Source organism: Crassostrea angulata, chromosome 6, assembly GCF_025612915.1.
Source record: "Crassostrea angulata isolate pt1a10 chromosome 6, ASM2561291v2, whole genome shotgun sequence".
In the NCBI taxonomy this organism is placed as follows: Eukaryota; Metazoa; Mollusca; class Bivalvia; order Ostreida; family Ostreidae; genus Magallana; species Magallana angulata.
Window position 1 is genome coordinate 32196924 of NC_069116.1, and position 22724 is coordinate 32219647.

The following is a 22724-nucleotide window of genomic DNA, read 5'->3' on the forward strand; positions in this document are numbered from 1 at the left end:
ATGATTCTCTTTCCTTTCCACAAATTTTGTAACCTCTTATGACATTTTGAAGTTTGAAGCATTTGGCTGTATAAATCTCACTTTATTGATGCACAGCTATTGGCATTTTTATTCAATTACAATAAATCAATTAAGTACCATTTGCAATTATCTTATGTCAGGAAAGGAAACGTCAGTATTAGGTCAATACATATTTTCTTAGACCTGAAGAGAGTGCAAGTACTAGTACATCAATTATGGACTTTGTCCTGGGTTGATATTAACTTTCATTAGGTCTATAAAAATCATGCATGAACATCATTAAATGGCCATAACTATATATTATTCCCAGGCAATCGGAGGGTTGTTGGCAAAATTGCATGTTCTTCTGACACCTTTCTGAAGAGAGCATGAGGGATTCACTTTAAAAAGTTGAAACAGGAGAAAGAGGAGTTTGATGTTGGCTACCACAATTTTACGTTGTTTTTTTTTGTGTTTATAAAAAATCTAAGAGATTCACTTTAAAAAGTTGAAACAGGAGAAAGAGGAGTTTGATGTTGGCTACCACAATTTTACATTGTTTTTTTTTTGTGTTTATAAAAAATCCTTGAGTATACTCATTCAAAATTCATTGTAAGTATGCATGTACTTGTCTCTTAAACTAAGAAAGTAATTATTGGATATACAAAGAGCTGTACATGTCGGTCAACAACACCAAGACATCAAGGAACGAGGGTTGCTGAGTAACATTTCAAAAATGTTCAAAAACAAGTGTTCTAAATTGCTTCAGAAAAAAAGGATATACACAATTTTAAAAAATTTATTTTGAATGTGTTCTCTGAACATGACATTGATAATAAAACAATTCTCATTCATACATTCACATTTTCTAATTATCAGCTGCTACATACAAATTTTAATCAGGAAATTTAGACCCTGGTAAACTGTATTTTAGAATTTTCTAAAATGTTTAGAAAACGCTAAGTTAGGGTAACTACATGTTTACTAAAATACATCTTTTTAATGCTGAAATGTTTTCACATTTCATTTTAGTGTCGGACTATGCTATTGTTAGGAAAAATATGACTAGAAAGTAATTTCGGATAACAAATGCTTTTAATCATAAAAGCCACATTATAAGTCGCTGAACAGTGAACAACATATCACAACTTAAAGCAGAACATTATATATAACTTTATACATTGATTGGCACAAATGGGATAGAGTGTACCCGGTACATGTGTACTCAAGTCCTGAGCATACCAAGTCCATCTCCTGTGACTGAATCGGTTGTCTGAAAGACACCAGCTGAAGTTACGAAAGCTCTTTGGTACTAACACAAATCCACATTAAATCTCTAGTAAACTGCAATGTAAAAAAAAAAATATATATATAAAATGTATTTAAAAAGTGAAACTGCATAGAAAAGATTTCTTCAATCTAAAAGCATAAACATGGTCGTGTGAACAGAGGAATATTTCTGAAGGAATTTTCTACTCACCAGATCTTGGTTTTGATGGTTTTGACATGCCATTGTTAGGAGAGGGTTGGTTGTTCATTGGAGACATCATGTTGTTTTGTGGGGACATCATCATCATCATCATGTTATTGGCAGATGACTGCATGTTATTCATAGAATTTGCAGAATTGGATGGCATCATTCCCATATTAGCCATATTCATTCCATTCATGGATGGCATGTTATTCACTGGCATTGGTTCAGGCATAGGTGGCATGCTATTACTGTTTCCATTATTCATGCCATTCATCATGTTATCATTGTTCATTGTAGGTGGCATCATGTTCATCATCATTGGTTCTGGCATGGAAGGCATCATGTTCATTCCCATGTTCATGTTGTTTGGAGCTGGAGAATTATTGTTGTTTGGCATTGGTTCAGGCATGGAAGGCATCATGTTCATACCCATGTTCATTCCCATGTTCATGTTGTTTGGTGCTGGAGAATTGTTGTTTGGCATTGGTTCTGGCATAGAAGGCATCATGTTCATTCCCATGTTCATACCCATGTTCATTCCCATGTTCATGTTGTTTGGAGCTGGAGAATTATTGTTGTTTGGCAATGGTTCTGGCATGGAAGGCATCATGTTCATTCCCATGTTCATGTTGTTTGGTGCTGGAGAGTTGTTGTTGTTTGGCATTGGTTCAGGCATGGAAGGCATCATGTTCATACCCATGTTCATTCCCATGTTCATGTTGTTTGGTGCTGGAGAATTATTGTTGTTTGGCATTGGTTCTGGCATAGAAGGCATCATGTTCATTCCCATGTTCATGTTGTTTGGAGCTGGAGAATTATTGTTGTTTGGCATTGGTTTAGGCATGGAAGGCATCATGTTCATACCCATGTTCACTCCCATGTTCATGTTGTTTGGTGCTGGAGAGTTGTTGTTGTTTGGCATTGGTTCAGGCATGGAAGGCATCATGTTCATTCCCATGTTCATGTTGTTTGGTGCTGGAGAATTATTGTTGTTTGGCATTGGTTTAGGCATGGAAGGCATCATGTTCATACCCATGTTCATTCCCATGTTCATGTTGTTTGGTGTTGGAGAATTATTGTTGTTTGGCATTGGTTCAGGCATGGAAGGCATCATGTTCATTCCCATGTTCATGTTGTTTGGTGCTAGAGAATTGTTGTTGTTTGGCATTGGTTCTGGCATGGAAGGCATCATGTTCATTCCCATGTTCATGTTGTTTGGTGCTGGAGAGTTGTTGTTGTTTGGCATTGGTTCAGGCATGGACGGCATCATGTTCATTCCCATATTCATGTTGTTTGGTGCTGGAGAATTATTGTTGTTTGGCATTGGTTCAGGCATGGAAGGCATCATGTTCATTCCCATGTTCATTCCCATATTCATGTTGTTTGGTGCTGGAGAATTGTTGTTGTTTGGCATTGGTTCAGGCATGGAAGGCATCATGTTCATTCCCATGTTCATGTTGTTTGGTGCTGGAGAATTATTGTTGTTTGGCATTGGTTCAGGCATGGAAGGCATCATGTTCATTCCCATGTTCATTCCCATATTCATGTTGTTTGGTGCTGGAGAATTGTTGTTGTTTGGCACTGGTTCAGGCATGGAAGGCATCATGTTCATTCCCATGTTCATGTTGTTTGGTGCTGGAGAGTTGTTGTTGTTTGGTATTGGTTCAGGCATGGAAGGCATCATGTTCATTCCCATGTTCATGTTGTTTGGTGCTGGAGAATTATTGTTGTTTGGCATTGGTTCTGGCATGGAAGGCATCATGTTCATTCCCATGTTCATGTTGTTTGGTGCTGGAGAATTATTGTTGTTTGGCATTGGTTCTGGCATGGAAGGCATCATGTTCATTCCCATGTTCATGTTGTTTGGTGCTGGAGAATTGTTATTATTTGGCATTGGTTCAGGCATCATTTGCATATTAACATTATTCATTCCATTCATCATGTTCATGCATGCCCTCATTATGGCCCCCATAGCTCCTTGACCTCCATTGTTATTTGGTGCAAGCATTGCGTTGTTCATATTCATGGCTCCTTGCATGCTTGCAGAATTCATTATATTGTTCATTTTTGAATTCATGCTACCTTGATTGTTTGCTGCATTTGTCATTTGGTTCATCATATTTGCCATATTTGTCATTTTCATCATGTCATTCATACTTGCAACAGTCAAGTCGTCCATTTGCTGACCTCTAGCATTCATCATGTTGCTTGCTTGGTTTACCATGTCGTCCATATTTTGCATTTGCGACATTTTCATCATATCATCCACTGCATTCATTGTATTAGCCATATTCTGTGAACCTTTTGCAACATTCATCATATTGCTGATTTGGTTCATCACATTTCCTCTGTTCTGTGGACCTCTATTTGAATTCATCATGTTGTTCATTTGATTCATCATATCGTCCATTTTTGGCATCTGGTTCATTTTCATCACATCATCAACTGTGTTCATTGTGTTGCCCATATTCTGCTGACTATTGGCAGCATTCATCATGTTGTTTAATTGTTGCATCTCGTTTTCTGTATTCCTTGGACCATTCATAATGTTGTTCACTTGATTCTGCATCTGTGACATTTTCATCATATCGTCCATTTTCTGCATTTTCATTGCATCATCCATTCCTGCATTCATCATGTTGCCCATGTTCTGTGGACCATTGAAAGCATTCATGATGTTGTTTATGTTGTTCACCATGTCATCCATATTCTGCATCTGTTGCATTTTCACTATGTCATCCATGTTTGCGTTCATCATGTTGCCCATGTTCTGTTGACTATTTGCAGCATTTATTGCATTCATGTTCATTTGGGACATTTTTATTGCATTCATCATGTTTGCCATGTTCCTTCCTTGTCTAATGTTGCCATTTGGAGCGTTCATTTTGTTGCCCATGTTCATACCTTCCATCGGTGGATATGCTGCCGCTCTCCTGTATCCTGTTAAATTGATAACAAAATATGTTATATTAGGATGATATTTGAGATAACATTTAAAATACATAGATTTATGTTATTAATCTATTGTATACTAGTATCCTTATTTATATCTTTTATAAGGCACTTTTACTTTGCTATATAACAAAAGTTGAGGTTCTTACGTCTTTTGTGCATTGGTGCTTGTTTTCCTCCCATACCCATTGGCATCATTCCGGTTCCCATCAGTGCAGCCATGGGCATTATTACCATTGGCATACCAGTGACCATGCCTGTAAGGGTAGATTTCATTGCACCTGCACCAGATGGTGCCGCAATTTGCATCATTATTGGCATCATCATGTTACCAGCTCCTGCACCAGACACCATTCCATTGGCTGTGTTCATTCCATTGGCTGCATTCATTCCATTGGCTACATTCATTCCATTGATTCCATTGGCTGCATTCATTCCATTGGCTACATTCATTCCATTGGCTGCATTCATTCCATGGGCGGGCATCATCCCATTGGCTAGCATCATCCCATTGGCGGGCATCATTCCATTTGCTGGCATAATTCCACTGCCTGGCATCATTCCATTAATTTGCATCATCCCATTGACTGGCATCATCGGCATTCCCATGGCACCAGCATTACCCGCGCCTACCATGGCGCCTGGCATTGTCATCATGGTCATTGGAGTCATCATTGGAGCTGGGATGGCAACCATAGGTGTTGGCATCTTTGGGATTGATGGTTGAGCGTGGGTTCCGGCTCCGGCTGGGGGAGCATCATCCAGAGGAAGACCTGCGGCGAGGGCGGCCATACCTTCCATATCGTCGGGCGGCGGTGGACCACCACCTGCGGCGCCTTCACCGCCAGCCGCACCAGCGCCCTCACCTCCAGCAGCGGCGCCCTCACCTCCAGCAGCGGCGCCTTCTCCAGCTCCGCCGTTTTTGTTCATTTGGTTTCCTGCATTGCGCATGGAGTTAATCTGCATCTGACGCATTGCCATGTTAGCCATGTTCGCCATTTGCATCTGTCCCATGTTGGCCATTCGCATGTTCATCGAATTTGCATTCATAGGCATCATTGGCATTTGTGCCATTCTGCTCTGTGCTGCATTCATTGTCATTCTTTGTTGGCCATTTCCCATTGGACGAGCGCCCATAGACATTGGCTCAGGTCTTGCCATTTGATTTCCCATTTGATTTCCCATAGGTTCTGGCATTGGCCTTGGTTCTGGCATAGTTCTACCACGAGGCATGGCTGCAATAGTTTAATTAGACAATCAAGGTTGTTTGAGTCTGCGATATCAAGGAATATTATATTTTTTAAAGTTGTATTAGTTGTAAAAGCTTTAGGCAATTGCAAAAATTAAAAAAAACTAAAACAATTACAATTTGCTCATATTTGCTTTTCAGATACATACCAATCACTGAGGATGATGCCGCCAAAACTAAAAGGAGGTTAAACAGAGGAGTCATCCTGCCTGTAGAATAGAATGTATAAGAAATAAAATAAATATCGAGAATAAATTAACATACGATTGAATGAATTGCATTTGCATCCTCAGAGTAAATAATAAATCAATAAATAAATCAATAAATAAATAATGAAAAACAAATAAGATATGAAACTTGTAAAACAACTAAAAATCTCCATCCGCAACAAAAACTTTCTTTAAATACAGAATGATTTAAGAGCACGTGTATTTTAACTGAATCCATCATTAGTGCTGAAAAAATCTTGATATTTTCCCCCATAGATTAACCCGCAGAAACAAATGTATCCACATTTACACCATTCATCCAACATGAAAAAAATAAGTTGGTATGAAGTGTCGAAACTTTAAAAAAAAACAACTCTTTCCTACCTTTTAATTTAATTATCCGAAATTAAAGTGGCTTTAAACTGCGTCGATGGAGAGCTAGCCCCATCATTTTATACCCCCTCCCGCCGGATGCGCCATAGGCTTGTCCAAAAGAGTCCACAAATTGCTCGGCTGTGCCTAGAGCTGAAAGAACAACCTCTCGGATATGTTACGACATGTTCAACATAATCTTACTGCTGAAATTAACTTGACACTTGTCGCTGTAAGTTTCCCTGCCATTGGTGTTGCTTTTTACTCTCTTTTCATGATCGGTGTTATGTTGTTTTGCTTGTTTTCTTCAGGGGTCAATGTATTTGATCCATGTCAAGGTGTTTTAAAAACCAGTGATTCATTGAATCATGGTTGCATTATCCGTGTACAAACTTATCTCAATTCTGGATTTATTTGTTGTGTTCGTTGCGTCACATTTCTGGTGCAAGAAAAACGGTGTAGAAGAATCATGAAATGTAAAATCTTCCCTATATGTATAGCATTTTTTCTCACTCTTTTAAAACTCCATTTTTAGCTGTGACCTGGAAAAAGTGACCGATAAAAAGATTTTAGATCGCCAAAGTAAGTATTTATTTGTTTTAACTAATTATATAAGGTATATTGAATACATCGAGTTGAAAAGAGTCGCCGAGATATATTTAGTGTATTATTTATTTTGACAAGGCTGTTAATTTTGTTATCGTTATTACATTTCTCGTGTTTTATTGTGGTTGCTTCCCTTTTAACATGATTAAGGTCGTACAATCAGTTTTATTTATTTACATCTACCAAGTATGATTCCCTCTACTTCTTACGGAAACTTATACAGTCGTTTTACCGGTAACGAACCAGTATGCGGTTTCGTCGTGCATGCGACTATTATTATTGGAATTCCAAATGTTTTTATTTTTTGTTTAAATCACGTGTCTTTGTCCTTCTAAACTGTAGTATCAAACTTCTGAATGTATAAAGGATGAATTACGGAGATAGTAATTTTAACACCCCCTCTATTTTCCTAGTTTCGAATACGTTTTCTGGTATCGAATCAAGCGCCCTGTATCAATTCTGACCGGATATTTTGGGGCGGATTAATTTAGAAAATGCACTAGAGGTACATGTCAATAGACTTGTAAATGAAGAAGGAAAAATAATTGTGGAAATATGTTATTTAAACAAATAATATGATCGTTATTTTTATCGCACTGTTTTCCCGTCAATTGAAACTGGACTTGAACAGTTTTCATTTTGTGTTACATTATGACATTGAAATTTCACGAAAACACTTTATGATAGTAATTAATGATAAGTAGTTGCCATTTGCCCTTGTTTTGCCCGTATATCTATTAATATATCCAGCAAAATAATACTTCTGTCGCAGTGAATCGACACTAGGAAAATTACACGTGGTTCTATCTGAAGTCGTAATTTCATTCAAAGCTCAATTATGTTTTGATATGATGCATAATCTCATTAAATGGATTATAATGACTAATTATACACAAAAAAGGGTTCAATAACAAACTTATTTTCATAGTTAGGTTTAATTGTTTTCACACTTTCATTTTTTCTGCCTTGCACTCCCGGCAGTTCATTTCTGGATCACCTTTTTAATTTGAAAATAATACGGTAAATAATCGTGCAAATGTCATACAACCCCACTCACTGATAGAATATTTATTTCTGTATTATGATTACCTAGCTTGGATTTTTTAAAACCTTAACTTCGTTTTCATAAATAATTTTTCTATAAATTATTCGATACTGGCAAATATTCATTACCGGTAAAACGACTGTAGTCAATTCATAGCTCTTTAGAAACAGCCAGACTGAAATCTACACGCCCCGTTTATCGATTGGTCGAGATCTACAGCGGCTGAAACTGACAGGAGTGAAATCGAAACGCCCTGTTTATCGATTGGTCGTAACCTACAGCGACCTAAGAAAAATCACGGACTGCACGAAATAATCATGATGATGTTAGACTCAAAGTCTCACAGGAGACGATTTGGCTGTTTCTTTTAGCTAACATTTTATTGTTTAGATATGGAATGTGTCTGCTGTACGCCTTGATGTATCGAATAGAATGCTTCAGATTTTTTCCATCCAGTAATAATATTATCATTTTCCATACAAAATAGTTTCAGCTATAATATATTGCATGGATTGAACCACTGCTTTATTCGTGTCTTAGCTTTGTTACTGGGGATATTTCTTAATTCAATGTGTTATTTGCCGTAAAATTAATAATGATATATATCATTTTGCAATGTTTATGGACGATTGTTAATCAATTGGCGATTTGCATAAAGGGTGTTTTAAATCTGCACAAAATCTTATACATGTATATGTACTTTAAAACGTTATAATGGTAATTTAATCTTGATAAATAGGAGGGAGAGTGATAGATATTCTAAATTTTTAAGCTCTCGTAAACATCATTTAAATAGTAACAACTCCTATTGAAGTTTCTTCAATATTTGTTAAATACAAATTCACGTAAATTTCGTTGTTGAATTGATCTTCACTAAAATGCAATATGTATTGTTATACTTTCATGTTAAATACTGAAATCTGATTGGTTAAGACGCAGTTAATAATATTTACTATTACCCTCAGCGTTAGCAACGCACTTGGCAACGGGTAACATTAAAAAATGTTACATGCGCGAAAATTATGCGCGTTCGGTTCGCTGTAGAATTCACGTTATTCCTATATAAAAGCAGTAAAATTTTCTTAAAAATTTTAAAAAAGACATTCAGTATAACAAAATAAATAGTGCCTGTTTGGGAGGATAACAGTTGAAATTGACACCCCTCGAAAACCATTGTCAACCTCCGCTTCGCGTCGGTTGACAATGGTTTTCTCGGGGTGTCAATTTCAACTGTTACCCTCCCAAACAGGCACTATTTATATAATAACACATTCTATTATTTGGATCAATTACCACAAATTCATGTATGTTTGAAACTGATTTTTACCAAATCTGCGAACTTTTGTGCCCGCGAATATTAAACGAACCATAGTAAATATGTCTATTTTGTTAAGATTATGGGATTTACATCATGTCAATACAAAGGTGCAAGCTAGCTTTATTCATTCCTGCTTAGAGATTTTTAAGGACAAAATAAGAGTTATTGCGCAAAATAAGTCAAGTTAACAGAGACGGAAAAAATTGCAAAATTAATTACGACCATCATGTGTTAATTAATTTACCTGGTGATGGTGTGTTCTTCAAAGTGCACTTGACAATTAAACAAATTACAATTACACGCAAGTGTGTGTTTAGAATATCTCTTGAACAATTACAGACAGTGTTCAGATCTAACCTCGCTTGTTAGCGAGGGGTTTTCGAGAAACGGCTCATCTTGTGCATACATAATATTTTTTTTTCCCTCCATAAAAAATAGTGCGAGTGCAACTTCTGACCATTGACTCAGGATCACCACTAGAATACAAATTAGGCGACTGAAAATTCATAAATCTTTAGTACATAGTACTTTCCATTGCATTTTAAAATCTGTTGCAATTTCATCATATATAATATAGAATATATTTACCCCTACTAAAAGCATTCCCTTCGCTATTTTGTAAAGAACTACCAGAAATAAAGAAGCTTACTTAGTCTGGGTTAAAGATGTGTTTTACCAAAACTGAAAAACCTGAAAATGGTGAAGTCTCCGTCAACCGCTGCTAAATACATGTTGTTTACACTGACCGACAGTTAGCATTAATTTGTTTATACAACTCAAGTATGAATCCTTGAATTTTTATTAATTTGAACTAGACATTTATTTTTCTACACCGCAGAATAACAGCAAATGTACACTTGTGCTACAAACCAAAATCTGATGAACTGTATATCATATTTCTTTATTTAAATTGCCTTTATAGTTACTCTTACGAAGCTTTGAACTACTTCAATATTAAATATTCAAAAATATTAATTGATTATATCGTAATAATTTGAGACATTTATGTCACACATTTATGTCGACTTTCAAATTATGCAAACGTAAAAATGGGTATTTTGAACAAAATATATTACATAAAATTGCACAATAAACATTATTCTAAAAATTAACAACTGCAGCCGAGAAGATAGATAGGGGCTGTATCAATAAATACAATACACATTCAACTTTATATGAATCAAGAGACTATAAACAATAAATAGTGATCTAAAATATGTGCATTTTCTAGAAAACATTCAGCGCAGCTTGAATCAGACAAGCTACTTTGTCAAAGATTTTTTTTCGATCTTGATCTTTTATATCATATAATTATGTTAATAGATGTCACCTTTATATCAGAACAAATAACATTATTCAGCTCCATTTCAGAAATACCTGAAACTATCTCGATTTTTTTTATAAAGTTAACATTCAAATGCTATTATCATAATGATATATATGTTCAATAGATAGTAAGGTCAAGATTTGTATCTTCTATGAAACAAGATGTTGCTGTAGGTTTACATCCCTCATATACTTTCAAATATGGATGATTAAGATCGCCATTGTTAGATGAACTGTCACCGGAAGAAGGACGGCCTTTATCTCTTACGCATGCGCATCGTGTATGCGAATCCCCAGGTTGATAATATTGTCTAAGAACTCCAATCCAATCTCTTTTTATGCCGTGGCTACAACAGAAAATCATTCAGAGTCGAAGAGTTAAACTTCGTTATCTTGAATTCGATGAGACCGAAAAATCTCTAAAAAAAGATTCGGTGGACAACATTTCTATGATATAAGTATTTTAGATATTTATGTGCTATCGATGTTAAACCTCGTTTGATGAAATATCGACTTAAAAAAGCATGATTTTTCAAACAATTTCTTGCCTATTCTTAGAACACATCATTTTTCTGCCAAAACCGACTTCGTAATGAGTGATACATCGAGGAAATCTTTTACGATCTTCATCTCTATACTTTGGTTTCTTTTTGGCTTGCTCTAAGAGTCTCTCAAAATTGTTCATTGCCTTGGTTGGATTGCCATTCTTGTCATAAAAGTGTCCAGTTAACTTTCCTTTAAAATGTCAAAATGTCAATAACACCTCTTTATCATGAATTGACTTCTTTAATCAACCAGAAACTTTGACAAGAGTTTTTGACAAATTAATGTCTTTTAAAACTTTTAAATATCTCTTCAATGATTAGAAATAAATTCAAGTTAACAAATAGTATGAATAACTAAAAGAAAGATCTTGATAAATAATGGAAATATAGTTTGTAAGTTTTATTAGTAGAACTGCATTTGTATATAAATATCTAACCAGACACCATGGTTAACAGCTTTATTTCTATTATCAGACGGTATATGAATTTAATCCGCTTTCACGTAGCTGCCATTTATTCTAAACCCTTTACATGTATATCTGAGAATTTATGGGAATTTAGCATTTATTTGAACCAGATTAAACTTTTATATCTGAGAATTTATTCATTATTTGAACCAATTTAATTTAAATCTTAAATTTTTTGTTTGCATGGTGACTTCTCTGAGAATGTTTCAAAATTGTCAATAATTAGAAAAAAATTGTAAAATAGTACTAGATTAACTATCAAAATACAAGAATACTTTTGTAAAGAAAAGTAACCAAAATAAGAATATCAGTTCTACAGTATATAAGTAATATGACTATATGGGATGCTATCTTTGTGGTGAGGAAGAAATAATTAATTGAGACTGTTTTTTACCCATCATATTTTGTACAGCCTGTACCACACTTTCATACTGCTGTTTAAAACATGCATAACCAAAAATATTATTTTGAATATTTTCAAAATTTTTATTTATTTTCATTTATGTAGAAATCTGATAGACAAAGAGTTGATTTTAATAAGACTAAGGAAATACATTAGGTCAAATTATCTCCCACATTTACAGGAATCCAGACACGATTTGATCTCAATTTTTTTCAAATTCTATTTCTCCATTTTTATGTCTAGAATAGTTATTACAGATAGTTTAATGCCTCGTAAAAGTAAGTTGATAGCAAGATACAGAGTTTGAAATTCTTTGTTATGTAAAAAAACACCAAATCCTGTTATTGTTTACATATAATCTGTATCGGTAAAGTTTCAATCATATATTACTTTCTTTTGATGATGATATTATTTTTGAACACACTGACCCAGGTAATTTTGTTTGTCAAGAGTCATTTTTTTTTTAAAGAAATTATGATTTCTTTACTTTGAGCTATTTGTAAACTTATAAGACATTTGCCTTGTTTACATAACAATGACCACTTACCTCTGTATCTCGCTCGTACTAGACTCCTTTAAAATGCCTACTAGTAGTTATTTGATGTAAAAAAAAAATCTGATTGTAAAACGATTTTATTTACATCTGTATTATCATTTAGCTCATTTAAAATTATTTAATGACGCTCTTAAATTTACCTTTGTAAGTGTATTTTTTGTGGTAGAAGTTAACCCAATCAGATATTTTTTGGATGTCCTCGAGGGAAAGACCATCAAGATTTTCCGTCAACCCTTGCGGGCTGAAATCGCCAGACGCGAATGCCCTTGTACCTGCATATTCTGAAAAAAAAAACCAAAATTGTTTACTTGTAATTTGGACGTGATAGAAAAAAATGAAGAAATAAATTAAATTGCATAATGCATGTACTATCACATGTTGTAAAATAGCATAATAATTTTTTTTTCTACATGTACATTTGTATATTCATACTGATACCATCCAGGGGCCACATTATTGGTCCAGGGATCTTGCATGATTTCAACAACAACTCGCCTACGTTGTTTCAGCGGTCACTTAATAAAACATTTAGTATCTTACATGTAACTATAACAAGATTCTTACATTGCAAAAGCAAGAATGTTAGCCTTGTTAAAAAAAACTATATATATATATATATATATATATATATAATTTTTAATATTCCCGTTAATCATTTCTTTTAATCTGAATTCTTTATGGGCTCCAAGTGTATAAGATGTTTGCATACTAGATATACCACCACTTCAATTAAAACAAAGTACCTAGTTCTTGAATCGAATATATAAAAAAAATTGTTTGTAATAAATATTCTTGTTGATCTTAGTATTCCTCCAGGAGTCATGGTTTGAACAATATAGATTCTTAATATAAAGCAAAATGATCAAATTTCAGGCGCAGTAGTTCTTGAAAAGAAGAAACACACCCTTTTTAGCTTACTTCACCATTCCCCCGAGCAAAAAGCTTAAGTGAACTTTCGCGATCAAATTTTGTTATTGTCGATGTTGTTTTAGACCTTTCTCATCTATTCCAGAACCAATGGGTAAATTTCAATCAAACATCGTTGAGCTAACGGCATCCATATTTGTTCACATGAAGAAAGAATAATGTGGAACTGCTTGTCTTAGATTTTCTTCCCACGAACCAGATAGTTCATTTTATGCAGACATCTCATTGACATTCTTTTTTATTGAATTTTGTTCAAACAATAACTCCTTGATGTCAAAAACAGAGACTAATGTGAGTTCAAAGGACATTAAGTAACTACATAGGAAAAACCACTTGTAAGAAGTATTTTTAAAGCATAAAAACTAGAAATTACAAGAAAGCCAAGTTTATTAATTTTGAATGACTCATTCACATACAGTACTTTTATAGATATATTGAGTATTGGAATTCCATATACCTAGTGCTTCATAATATGCAAAGTTTACTTTATTAAGATGTTTATCAAGTATGACCCAAGAGATACAAATTTAGGACACATGGAGCCAACATTATGCATAAATATTCATGTACCAAAACTACTAATGCTTTTTATATTTCGTTTGATAGTAAAGCTGTATGGGTTAGAGTTGTGTCAGTTAGCTATTATTGCACAGGTGAGCATTGTGGGACCTGATCTTCCAATTCATAGTTTTATAATTTGATTCCATGAGAAAATGATTTCTTCTTAATCTTAACTATTTAGACTAGTTCCTTGCTTTGTGCAAAAATTTGTTAAAATTGGTTCGAAAGAAGTCAAAAATGAGAGAATTGTACAGAAAGACAGAGAGGTAGACGCCGGACAAAATAGGATCAGAAAAGCTCACCAGAGATTCTCCTCAAGTGAGCTCAAAACTTAAAATTTTACAAAACTGTACCTTTTCTTTAATCCAACTATCCTTATCCGCTTCGGTGGGTAACAGAAAGGTCTTATATGCCCCCCTCCCCCCAATACCTACTGTACTTATATTCTGACGAACTAGGTAATAGAATTCGAGTTTTGCGGAAGGCAGTGTTATTTAATCCTATGTTAGTTCAATAACTTTTCAAAATTCAGGGAAAACTTCATCCCCATTTACCTTCTAGATCTGCGGACACATTAGAATTTTTATAAGGCCAGGTAAAGTAACTAATAATAGCACATCTTGAATTAAATAAGTGGGTTCTTGAATTATTAGTACATCCGTTCTTGATGTAGCTAATAAATTAATATTACTCGTACATTTTAACTTTTAACTGAAAACAATCAACAACAAAAACTACTCTTGAACTGATGTCTCATTCAGTGCGACATTACAGTCAAAGTTACTAATGTTTTGAAGCTAACAGTTAATTTGTGACCCCCAACTACTAGTTCTTATTGAATGACATAGATATAACAAAGAAGAACAGTTCTGGTAAATAAAAGAATTGATTTGTAAAACATACCCATGCCTCACCGCTCACAAGTTACCCAAAACAATGTAAATGCATATTTTTGCTTTGAAACATTCTGAAGCACCTACGTTTTAACTATCATTGATCTTGTTACCAGCAAAACAAACAACAACAATCTGCATTTTTAAATAGTTAAATGACGTAATGTACGTAATTCAATCAAGCCACAAAACTAAAATATAATGATTTTATGATAAAGGTTAACTTTTACTCACCTGTAAAGAAGTGATAGGTTCCCCCTGGTCCGTAGTGTTTACTCCCCTTGGTGACGTCAAATACCTGTCCAAGAATCGCCAGGTAGACTTGGCCTCGATATCTCTCCAACTCCTTCAGTGTGAAAAGTCTGTCCTTGGGTGTAGCACCTACATGTAACTCGCCAAATACACGGTCTTTTAAGTTTGTAGGAAGAAGTGAAATCAGTTGTTCTCTCTGGGGCTTAAAAATGTCGAGACACAAGAGCAAAGCAGCTGCACCCACTACACAGGAGAATAGAACCAGCAGATTTTTAAAAGACATTTTGGGGTTTCCCTTGAAAACAGGAAATGGCAACCGTTCTTGATCTCGAGATTTCTCGGCCCCTTTGTATCGAGTTTACATCCTTGTGCTATTTAAATCAATATATTTGTCAAATGTTACAAACCTTGTCCCTGAACCATTCAAAATATTGTACTGTTTTCATTTCATACAAAAAAGTGTAAAATCCATTAAAATTTTTTATTTAAATCAAATGTACAATTATGTGATTTCATTTTATTAACAACATGTAAAGCTATGGGTCAATTTACACTGATCAGCACATAATAGTTTTGAAATGTGTATTATTTAAATCAACATAGTAAGGTTTAAATGAAAAGAATTTATAATATATAATCAAACTTATTTAATACATAAATGATTAAATTTGTTCCGCTACTGGTACTCTCAGCAGTAGTGTTTTGGTATTCTTCAAAATTCATTGGTCAAAAATTTTACCAAAAAACAAAAACAAAACTCAGAGTCAAAGACATTTTCAAACATACTACTTTTTAATATGGATGTAATTTTCTTGTGACTGTAATACTAATTGACAATTTATGCCGTTGCAAAGACTTGTTCAGTTATTTGCACTGTATAAAAGGCTGTTAAAAATCATAGGCAGTGGTCACAATCTGTTCAGTAAATAGGTACATTTGGTGATCCATATGACAATATATCTAATCAAAGTACTGAAGTACTGTCGGGAGTTGATTTTATTGATTATTATCAATTTTGAAATCAACGATATGTTATTTTGCCTGGCAAGTTGTTTCTAATCTGTATTTGAATTACGCAAACTTTTATGATATGAATTCTCGAACTTTTTCGGCAAGAATTTCGAGAAAACCCCATATGAATCATGTTGTGTAATATTTAAAGATAGAATTAATTCCACCAAACTGTGTATCAGTAATTGAAATGTGTCTAAAAATTGTACACGTCTGGATCCAAGCAATATTGAACTCTAGTCTCGTTCAACCAGACGCTCGGCTGTCTCCGTTTATCTCCGACTACCAAGAGAGACTCTCTGCTTGTCGGAGATTTACGGAGAAAGCCGAGTGTCTGGTTGAACGAGACTACATTGAACTCTGGCGTAGGAATACATACAACTACAAAAAACAATTAAATTGTTCGTACTATATAAAATCTGACTATTTTCAAGGTATTTATAAATAAGTTTCTTTTGAAAAACAATGGTACAGGGTACAGTACACCGAATTTATCTATTATTTTCAAGATCTACGTCTTGTCAGCGGTGATGATTTGTGCTTAGGTCCAAACACTGTTTCACTTTCGGTTTGCCAGAGTAACTGCAGAGGAGAGTTGACTAAAATCAACTCCCAAAAATGAAATAGGCAAATCCGGTAGATAATTTGTTGACCATCCAGCTTCCTTAAAAATAGTTGGTATGAATTTTCTTGGATTAAGCGAACGATTATAGACGAAACTACAATACAAAGCACATTTACAATAGAATCAGTAAAATTTTAGCCTGAAAGGTCCACAGACTAGGTTTGGTGAATTCAATACAATTGTTTAGATTTTTGCAAGGCCGTTAATTTCATGGATTCGTCACATTTTCGGTTAATAATTGTGGTTGCTCCCCTTTTGATTAAGGTATTTAATGTTAATAAAATCCTTGTACAGTACAATACAATACAGTATAGTACTTACTTACTTACTAAGTACAGTACAGCACAGTACAGCACAGTACTAGCAACATCAGAGTTTTCCATCGTATGGTACCTGTTTTTTTTTAATACAAAACATCATTAAACATATTTCATTTTGTACTTTAAGGTATCCCACTCCTCAATGTTGTTGTATCAAGATTTTCTTGAGAAGTATATCATTGAAATCTGTAGACAAAACAAACTTAAAAAATACAAAGATAATGGGGGATCAGTATCCATCCCTCTGAGTTATGGCCCATTTAATTTGACCTTTTTGCACCTAAAATGCAATTTCATCCTGATTAGGATTTGTTGTCAGTATTTTTGATTAAGCAAACTTATTTCTTCAATTTTTTTTTAATTATGCACAATGGTCACACTGAATAGAGGGATTACGAAAAAAAATTGTACAAAAGTTGCATAAATTTTTGTGTGACCTTTTTGCACTTAAAATAGACAATTTCTTTAATAGTTACAATTGGATTTGAAATAAAAACTTTTTGAATATCAAGAATTTTATAAGATTAATCCAGTTTGCCTAAATATGTATTCAGTATCATTTTGACATAATATAACATGGGGGTCAGTGATGTCAAATTTTAGATATAGGGCTTCAAAGGTAAAATTCTCGCAAAATTTGGCTTAAAAAAATTCAGACATGTTTTATATATATGCATGATTTTATGCTAAACGGCTATCACATTCTCAAGATTTGATTTTGTACATGTCACACAGAACCTATAAAATATGTTACAAACCTATCAAATGTTAAAAATGCGAATAATGATTAAAGTATAATAAAAAGAAAAGTATATTGAAAATTCATAAAATTGCTTGTTTCTGTCTTTTCGTCTAAAAAACCTTCCGCACGAAAAAATAGTTCCCCCAAAAACTTGTTTGTTTCTTGAATTCAAATGGATTTTCTTTATGAATGTTGTGTAATTTTGAAATAATAATCTATCTGTGATGATTAAATAAATAAAATCATATTCATTTTAAATATAATGATCAACTGCGCAATGAAATCAAAACATGAGGAGTGATATACCTTAAACAATACTATTGTACGAATACGTCCCTTAACTTTGTTGAATACTTTTATATTGTATTATTTCACGATGATTATAAATGTATAAACATGTACATGTATTAAACATTTGCATCAATGGACTTACAAATAATTGTACAAAAAACGGACATTGTAACAAATCTTTATGTATATATACATATATAGGTTTTTTAAAAAATTTGGGAAAGGGGATTTCAAATTCTAATTTAAGCTCTCGTAAATATATCTTTTTTTTTTAATTCAAAGTGATGTTTATCAAGTTAAGATTATGGAGAGTACATTATGACTTTACATTAGTACATGCCTGCTTCTTTCATTTACATCCTTACAGTGATACTTTAAAGAATGAATTAAGTGTTTGAGCAAAATTATTCTAGTTTACGAGTTTGGACAAAAAAAAAAAAAATTAATTACGACAATTATGGGCTAATTAATTTACCTGTTGATGGTGTTTTCTTCAAAGAACACTTGACAACCAACCAAGTGAAAACAAATTGCAGTTACATGCAAGTGTGTGTTTGGAATATCTCTGCAACAATTAAAGACACTGTTTAGGTCTAACCTCACTTGTTAACGAGAGATTTTCGGGGAACGTCTCATTTTGTGCATGCATAATATTGACATTTGTTTTATTATCCTCCAGAACAAACAGTGCAGTGCAACAACTGACCAAGGACTTTCCTGCACCCCTCTCTGAAAACAATACAAATTTGGCGACCGACAATTCCTAAATATGTACTGTAATGTTCTTTTTGTTGATTTTAAAAAGTCGTCGAAATGCAGTTATTTTTTTTTTCTTTGGGGAGGGGGATGAAGGCCAAATTATTATTAGATATTTTTAATATTCCCCGCCCCAATTTTCCGAGAAATTCAATACTGTTCAATCAGCTACTATCCAAACCAGTTTTTATTAATCAATCAAATATACATCATATAACTTACGCACTGAGTTAAATCGCATTATTTAACGGTTACCAGTCTAATAAGTGGTTAAGAAATTAGACATGGATAACTATTTTCTAAATAAATTCCGATGTTATTTAAAGATACATTGTTTAACGTTGTTGCATTTTGCACGTTTGAGGTAGACTTGAAAACATGGACTCAATAGGATAACGTCAGACTTCCATCCTCAATAAATAAATTAATGGTTGTTCCTTCTATGTAATGCACCGATATCGACTTCTTAAGAGAGAGAGAGAGAGAGAGAGAGAGAGAGAGAGAGAGAGAGAGAGAGAGAGAGAGAGAGAGAGAGAGAGAGAGAGAGAGAGAGATTTCTTTGATCGTTCATACGGGCTATGAAGTATTAATGAAAACAGAAAATTCGCATACACGGGTTATGCGCTCTACCTCCATACCCACATGAACCACAGAAGAAGGGATTTTGTTTAAATTTAGTACAGTTTTGATATGAAAAATAATGTTAGATTGTTCTGTTAATTATGTTGCAAGGTTAACTGACATATGATTTACCGGTATTTTAATTCATTTAATAAAACTTGCACAATATAACGTTGGAAATGACGCTATTTAACAACTGAGTTCAGCGGGTAATCTATGTAAAAAAAAAAAAACAGAGCTGTCGTCTTAAATCTTTGAATAAATTATGTCTTTTGGTTTGTAAAAATTTACAAAAAGTTCCAAAGCTTTATATAATAATTTTTTTTTATTAATCTTTAAAGTTACAGGATGTTGCTGTTGGTTCACATCCATCATATACTTTCATGTTGGGGTTATTGAGATCGCCATTGTTGGAAGAACTGCCACCGGATGAAGGAGGACCTTTATCTCTTACGCATGCGCATCGTGCTTGCGAATTGCCGGGTTGGAAATACTGTCTGGGGACTCCAGTCCAATCTCTTTTTATGCCACCACTACGATAGAAAATCAGAAGTAGCGGAAAATCAATTCAAGGAAATTATTTATATAATTAATTCTATCTTTCCTTGTTTCAATAATTTAAATACAATTAATTAACAGATTCTTCACCTATTTTCAGAACACCAAATACGTCTGCTGACACCAACTTTTGTTTCAGAGTTACATGGCGGAAATCTTTTTAAGTCTTCGTCGTCCTCCTTCTGCTTCTGTTTGGCTTGCTCCAAGAGATTTTCAAATTCGTCCATCGCCGCGGTTGGATTGCCATTCTCGTCATAAAAATGCCCAACTAATTTTCCTATTAAATGCCAAAATGTCAATTACATCAAGATTTTGTGTCTTGAAAGTAATGATACGAAAGCAATGAAATTTTTATTCAATATACTGATTATTAGGGACACTGACTGAATTTTCGATAAATCGTGGTCGTTTCAGAAAATGTATTTTTTATTATTCAGAAAAAAATGAACTTATGATATGTTGAATAGAATAGAACATAAAAATAAATGGAGGTACATTTAATTTATAGCCAGGGCCATTTGAATTTAAGTATAAATATTCATCCAACGTCAAGAAAAATTGAAAATTGATATACGACCTCACAGTTTTTATTTCTTTTCATCAGACGACATATAAAAATTTGAACAGCTTTTAAAGAAGCTGACACTAAGTCTAACATTTTTTTTTAATCAAAGAATTTGAATTAGCTGAATAAATTAAAAAAATCATCTGTGTCTAAAGACCTCTCTAGAAGCGTTTCAAAATAGTCAATAAGAAAACCAACTATCTAAACAATTTTTGTAAAAATCTTACATTTATTTCTTTAAAATACATTGGTATACGAATGCATGTATCTCGTTAAAAAAACCGAAACAAAATGTGTGTAATAATTTTGTTCTCGATTTCTCACTAAAAACTATACTACCTTGCTGTTGTGATGAAAAGTCATCACAAATCAAATATTTATATAGAAAAAAAAATACTACTACTAAATGGAAAGGTGTTATCTTTGCGGTGAGGAAGAAATACTATAGTTTACCGTGTTTGGGCACTAGTTTCAACCTATTACTCTTTTGTAAAATTGCAGACCACATTTTCTTACTGCTTTAAAACATGCATCGCCATAAATTAATTTAAATATTTAATTACACATTTCAGTCACATAAACTCATCACGTAGAAATCTGAAGGACGTTGGGTTAATAATCAGACTAAGGAAGTACATTGTTGTCAAATTCTCTCCGTTTCAAATTCTGTTTTGTGTGTCATTCTTCTTTTTTTCTAAATAATGATTTACATTAACTGGTATCATTACTCTATTATATATCCAATGACTTCCTTTACCTATGTACGTGTACTGTTGGTGGTAAAAGTCAACCCAACCCGATATTCCTTGGATGTCCTTTAAGGAAAGACCATCAAGATTTTCTTTCAACCCTTGCTGGCTGAAATCGCCAGACACAAAGGCCCTCGTGCCCGCATTTCCTGAAACGTAAAAAGATTAAAAGAACAGTGGTAATTGTTTATCATGATAATAAACCTCTTTAGAATTTCATCTTTTTGAAGCGTTGATTTCTAATTAATACTACCAGTAGGAGGAAATATTAGTATCCTACATGGATTGTGAACTTGACTAATTGCATGAATGAACGGACTTATAAATCAAAAGCGTATTTAAATCAAAAATCAATTATCATTTGTTTACTGCTGATTTATCGCATAATGACTTGTGATTCACATAGAAGACAGGGAATTATTTTAATTCGTTTGTTTTCTGTGTGTACATCTGTCAATCAAATTAATGACTAGTGCAAAAGACCATAGCCGTCTTAACAAATCGACACCATCAATGATAAAATCAATAGTTCGTGTTCGATCACTAATGTCACCAAAAAAACAATCAGTAGAACTTTTTAAAGTCAACTTTTACTCACCTGTAAAGAAGTGATAGGTTCCCCCTGGTCCGTAGTGTTTCCTGCCCTTGGTGACGTCAAATACCTGTCCAAGAATTGCCAGGTAAATGTCATTCCCATCTTGACCTCGGTATTTCTCCAACTCATCAAGTGTGAAAAGTCTGTCCTTGGAATGAGCACTTATATCGCTAAATACGCGGTCTTTAATGTTTGTAGGAATCAATGAAATAAGTTTTTCTCTCTGTGGTTTAAAAATGTCGAGGCACAGGAGCAAGGCGACCCCGCCCACTGCACAGGAGAATGTAACTAAGGGTTTTATATAGGACATTGTCACAGATTTATTAAGTTGTCATCAACATTTTAGATACTATTCAAATTCTATCCAAAATGAACTTACACGTAGAATCGTTTCATGGAAACGGGGTCATTTTATCGGCAGACATAGAGATAAGAACAACTGGACAGCAAAATTTCACAGGTGTCTTGCTGGAAAAATTCAACCGGAAACATTAGTTGCAGTGTAAAATCTTGTCAATGTAAATATTTTTTTTCCGGAATGCGGTAAAGTGCGCTTGGTCTTTATCTTTTTTGCAAACGATTAATCCTGCTGAATAGCAAATGTTGTGGGAAAATACAATTATCGCTGAAATGCATTTTGAAAAATCATTCAATATTAAAGACTATGAATGAACAAGACAGCGGAAATTCCTTTGATGGTTGGTTTTGTTCGTTTGTCAAAAAAACAAAAACAAAA

General features: G+C 33.8%; 2 protein-coding genes across 2 annotated transcripts; both read right to left on the reverse strand.

Annotated features, from left to right (window-relative positions):
* Positions 1 to 783: 783 nt before the first annotated feature.
* On the reverse strand, positions 784 to 6377 carry LOC128187679 (GATA zinc finger domain-containing protein 14-like). Its single transcript, XM_052858098.1, has 5 exons — positions 6269 to 6377; positions 5825 to 5884; positions 4576 to 5661; positions 1481 to 4414; positions 784 to 1344 (listed from the first exon to the last, which is right to left on the reverse strand). Exons 2-5 carry the CDS (start codon positions 5877 to 5879, stop codon positions 1337 to 1339), a joined length of 4083 nt encoding a protein of 1360 aa, XP_052714058.1. The 5' UTR covers positions 5880 to 5884; positions 6269 to 6377; the 3' UTR covers positions 784 to 1336.
* Positions 6378 to 11083: 4706 nt separating this feature from the next.
* On the reverse strand, positions 11084 to 22477 carry LOC128187693 (neuferricin-like). Its single transcript, XM_052858124.1, has 7 exons — positions 21992 to 22477; positions 21402 to 21542; positions 20170 to 20356; positions 19867 to 20054; positions 15138 to 15284; positions 12663 to 12803; positions 11084 to 11286 (listed from the first exon to the last, which is right to left on the reverse strand). The coding sequence occupies exons 1-7, from the start codon at positions 22296 to 22298 to the stop codon at positions 11084 to 11086; spliced, it is 1314 nt and encodes a 437-aa protein (XP_052714084.1). The 5' UTR covers positions 22299 to 22477.
* Positions 22478 to 22724: the final 247 nt, after the last annotated feature.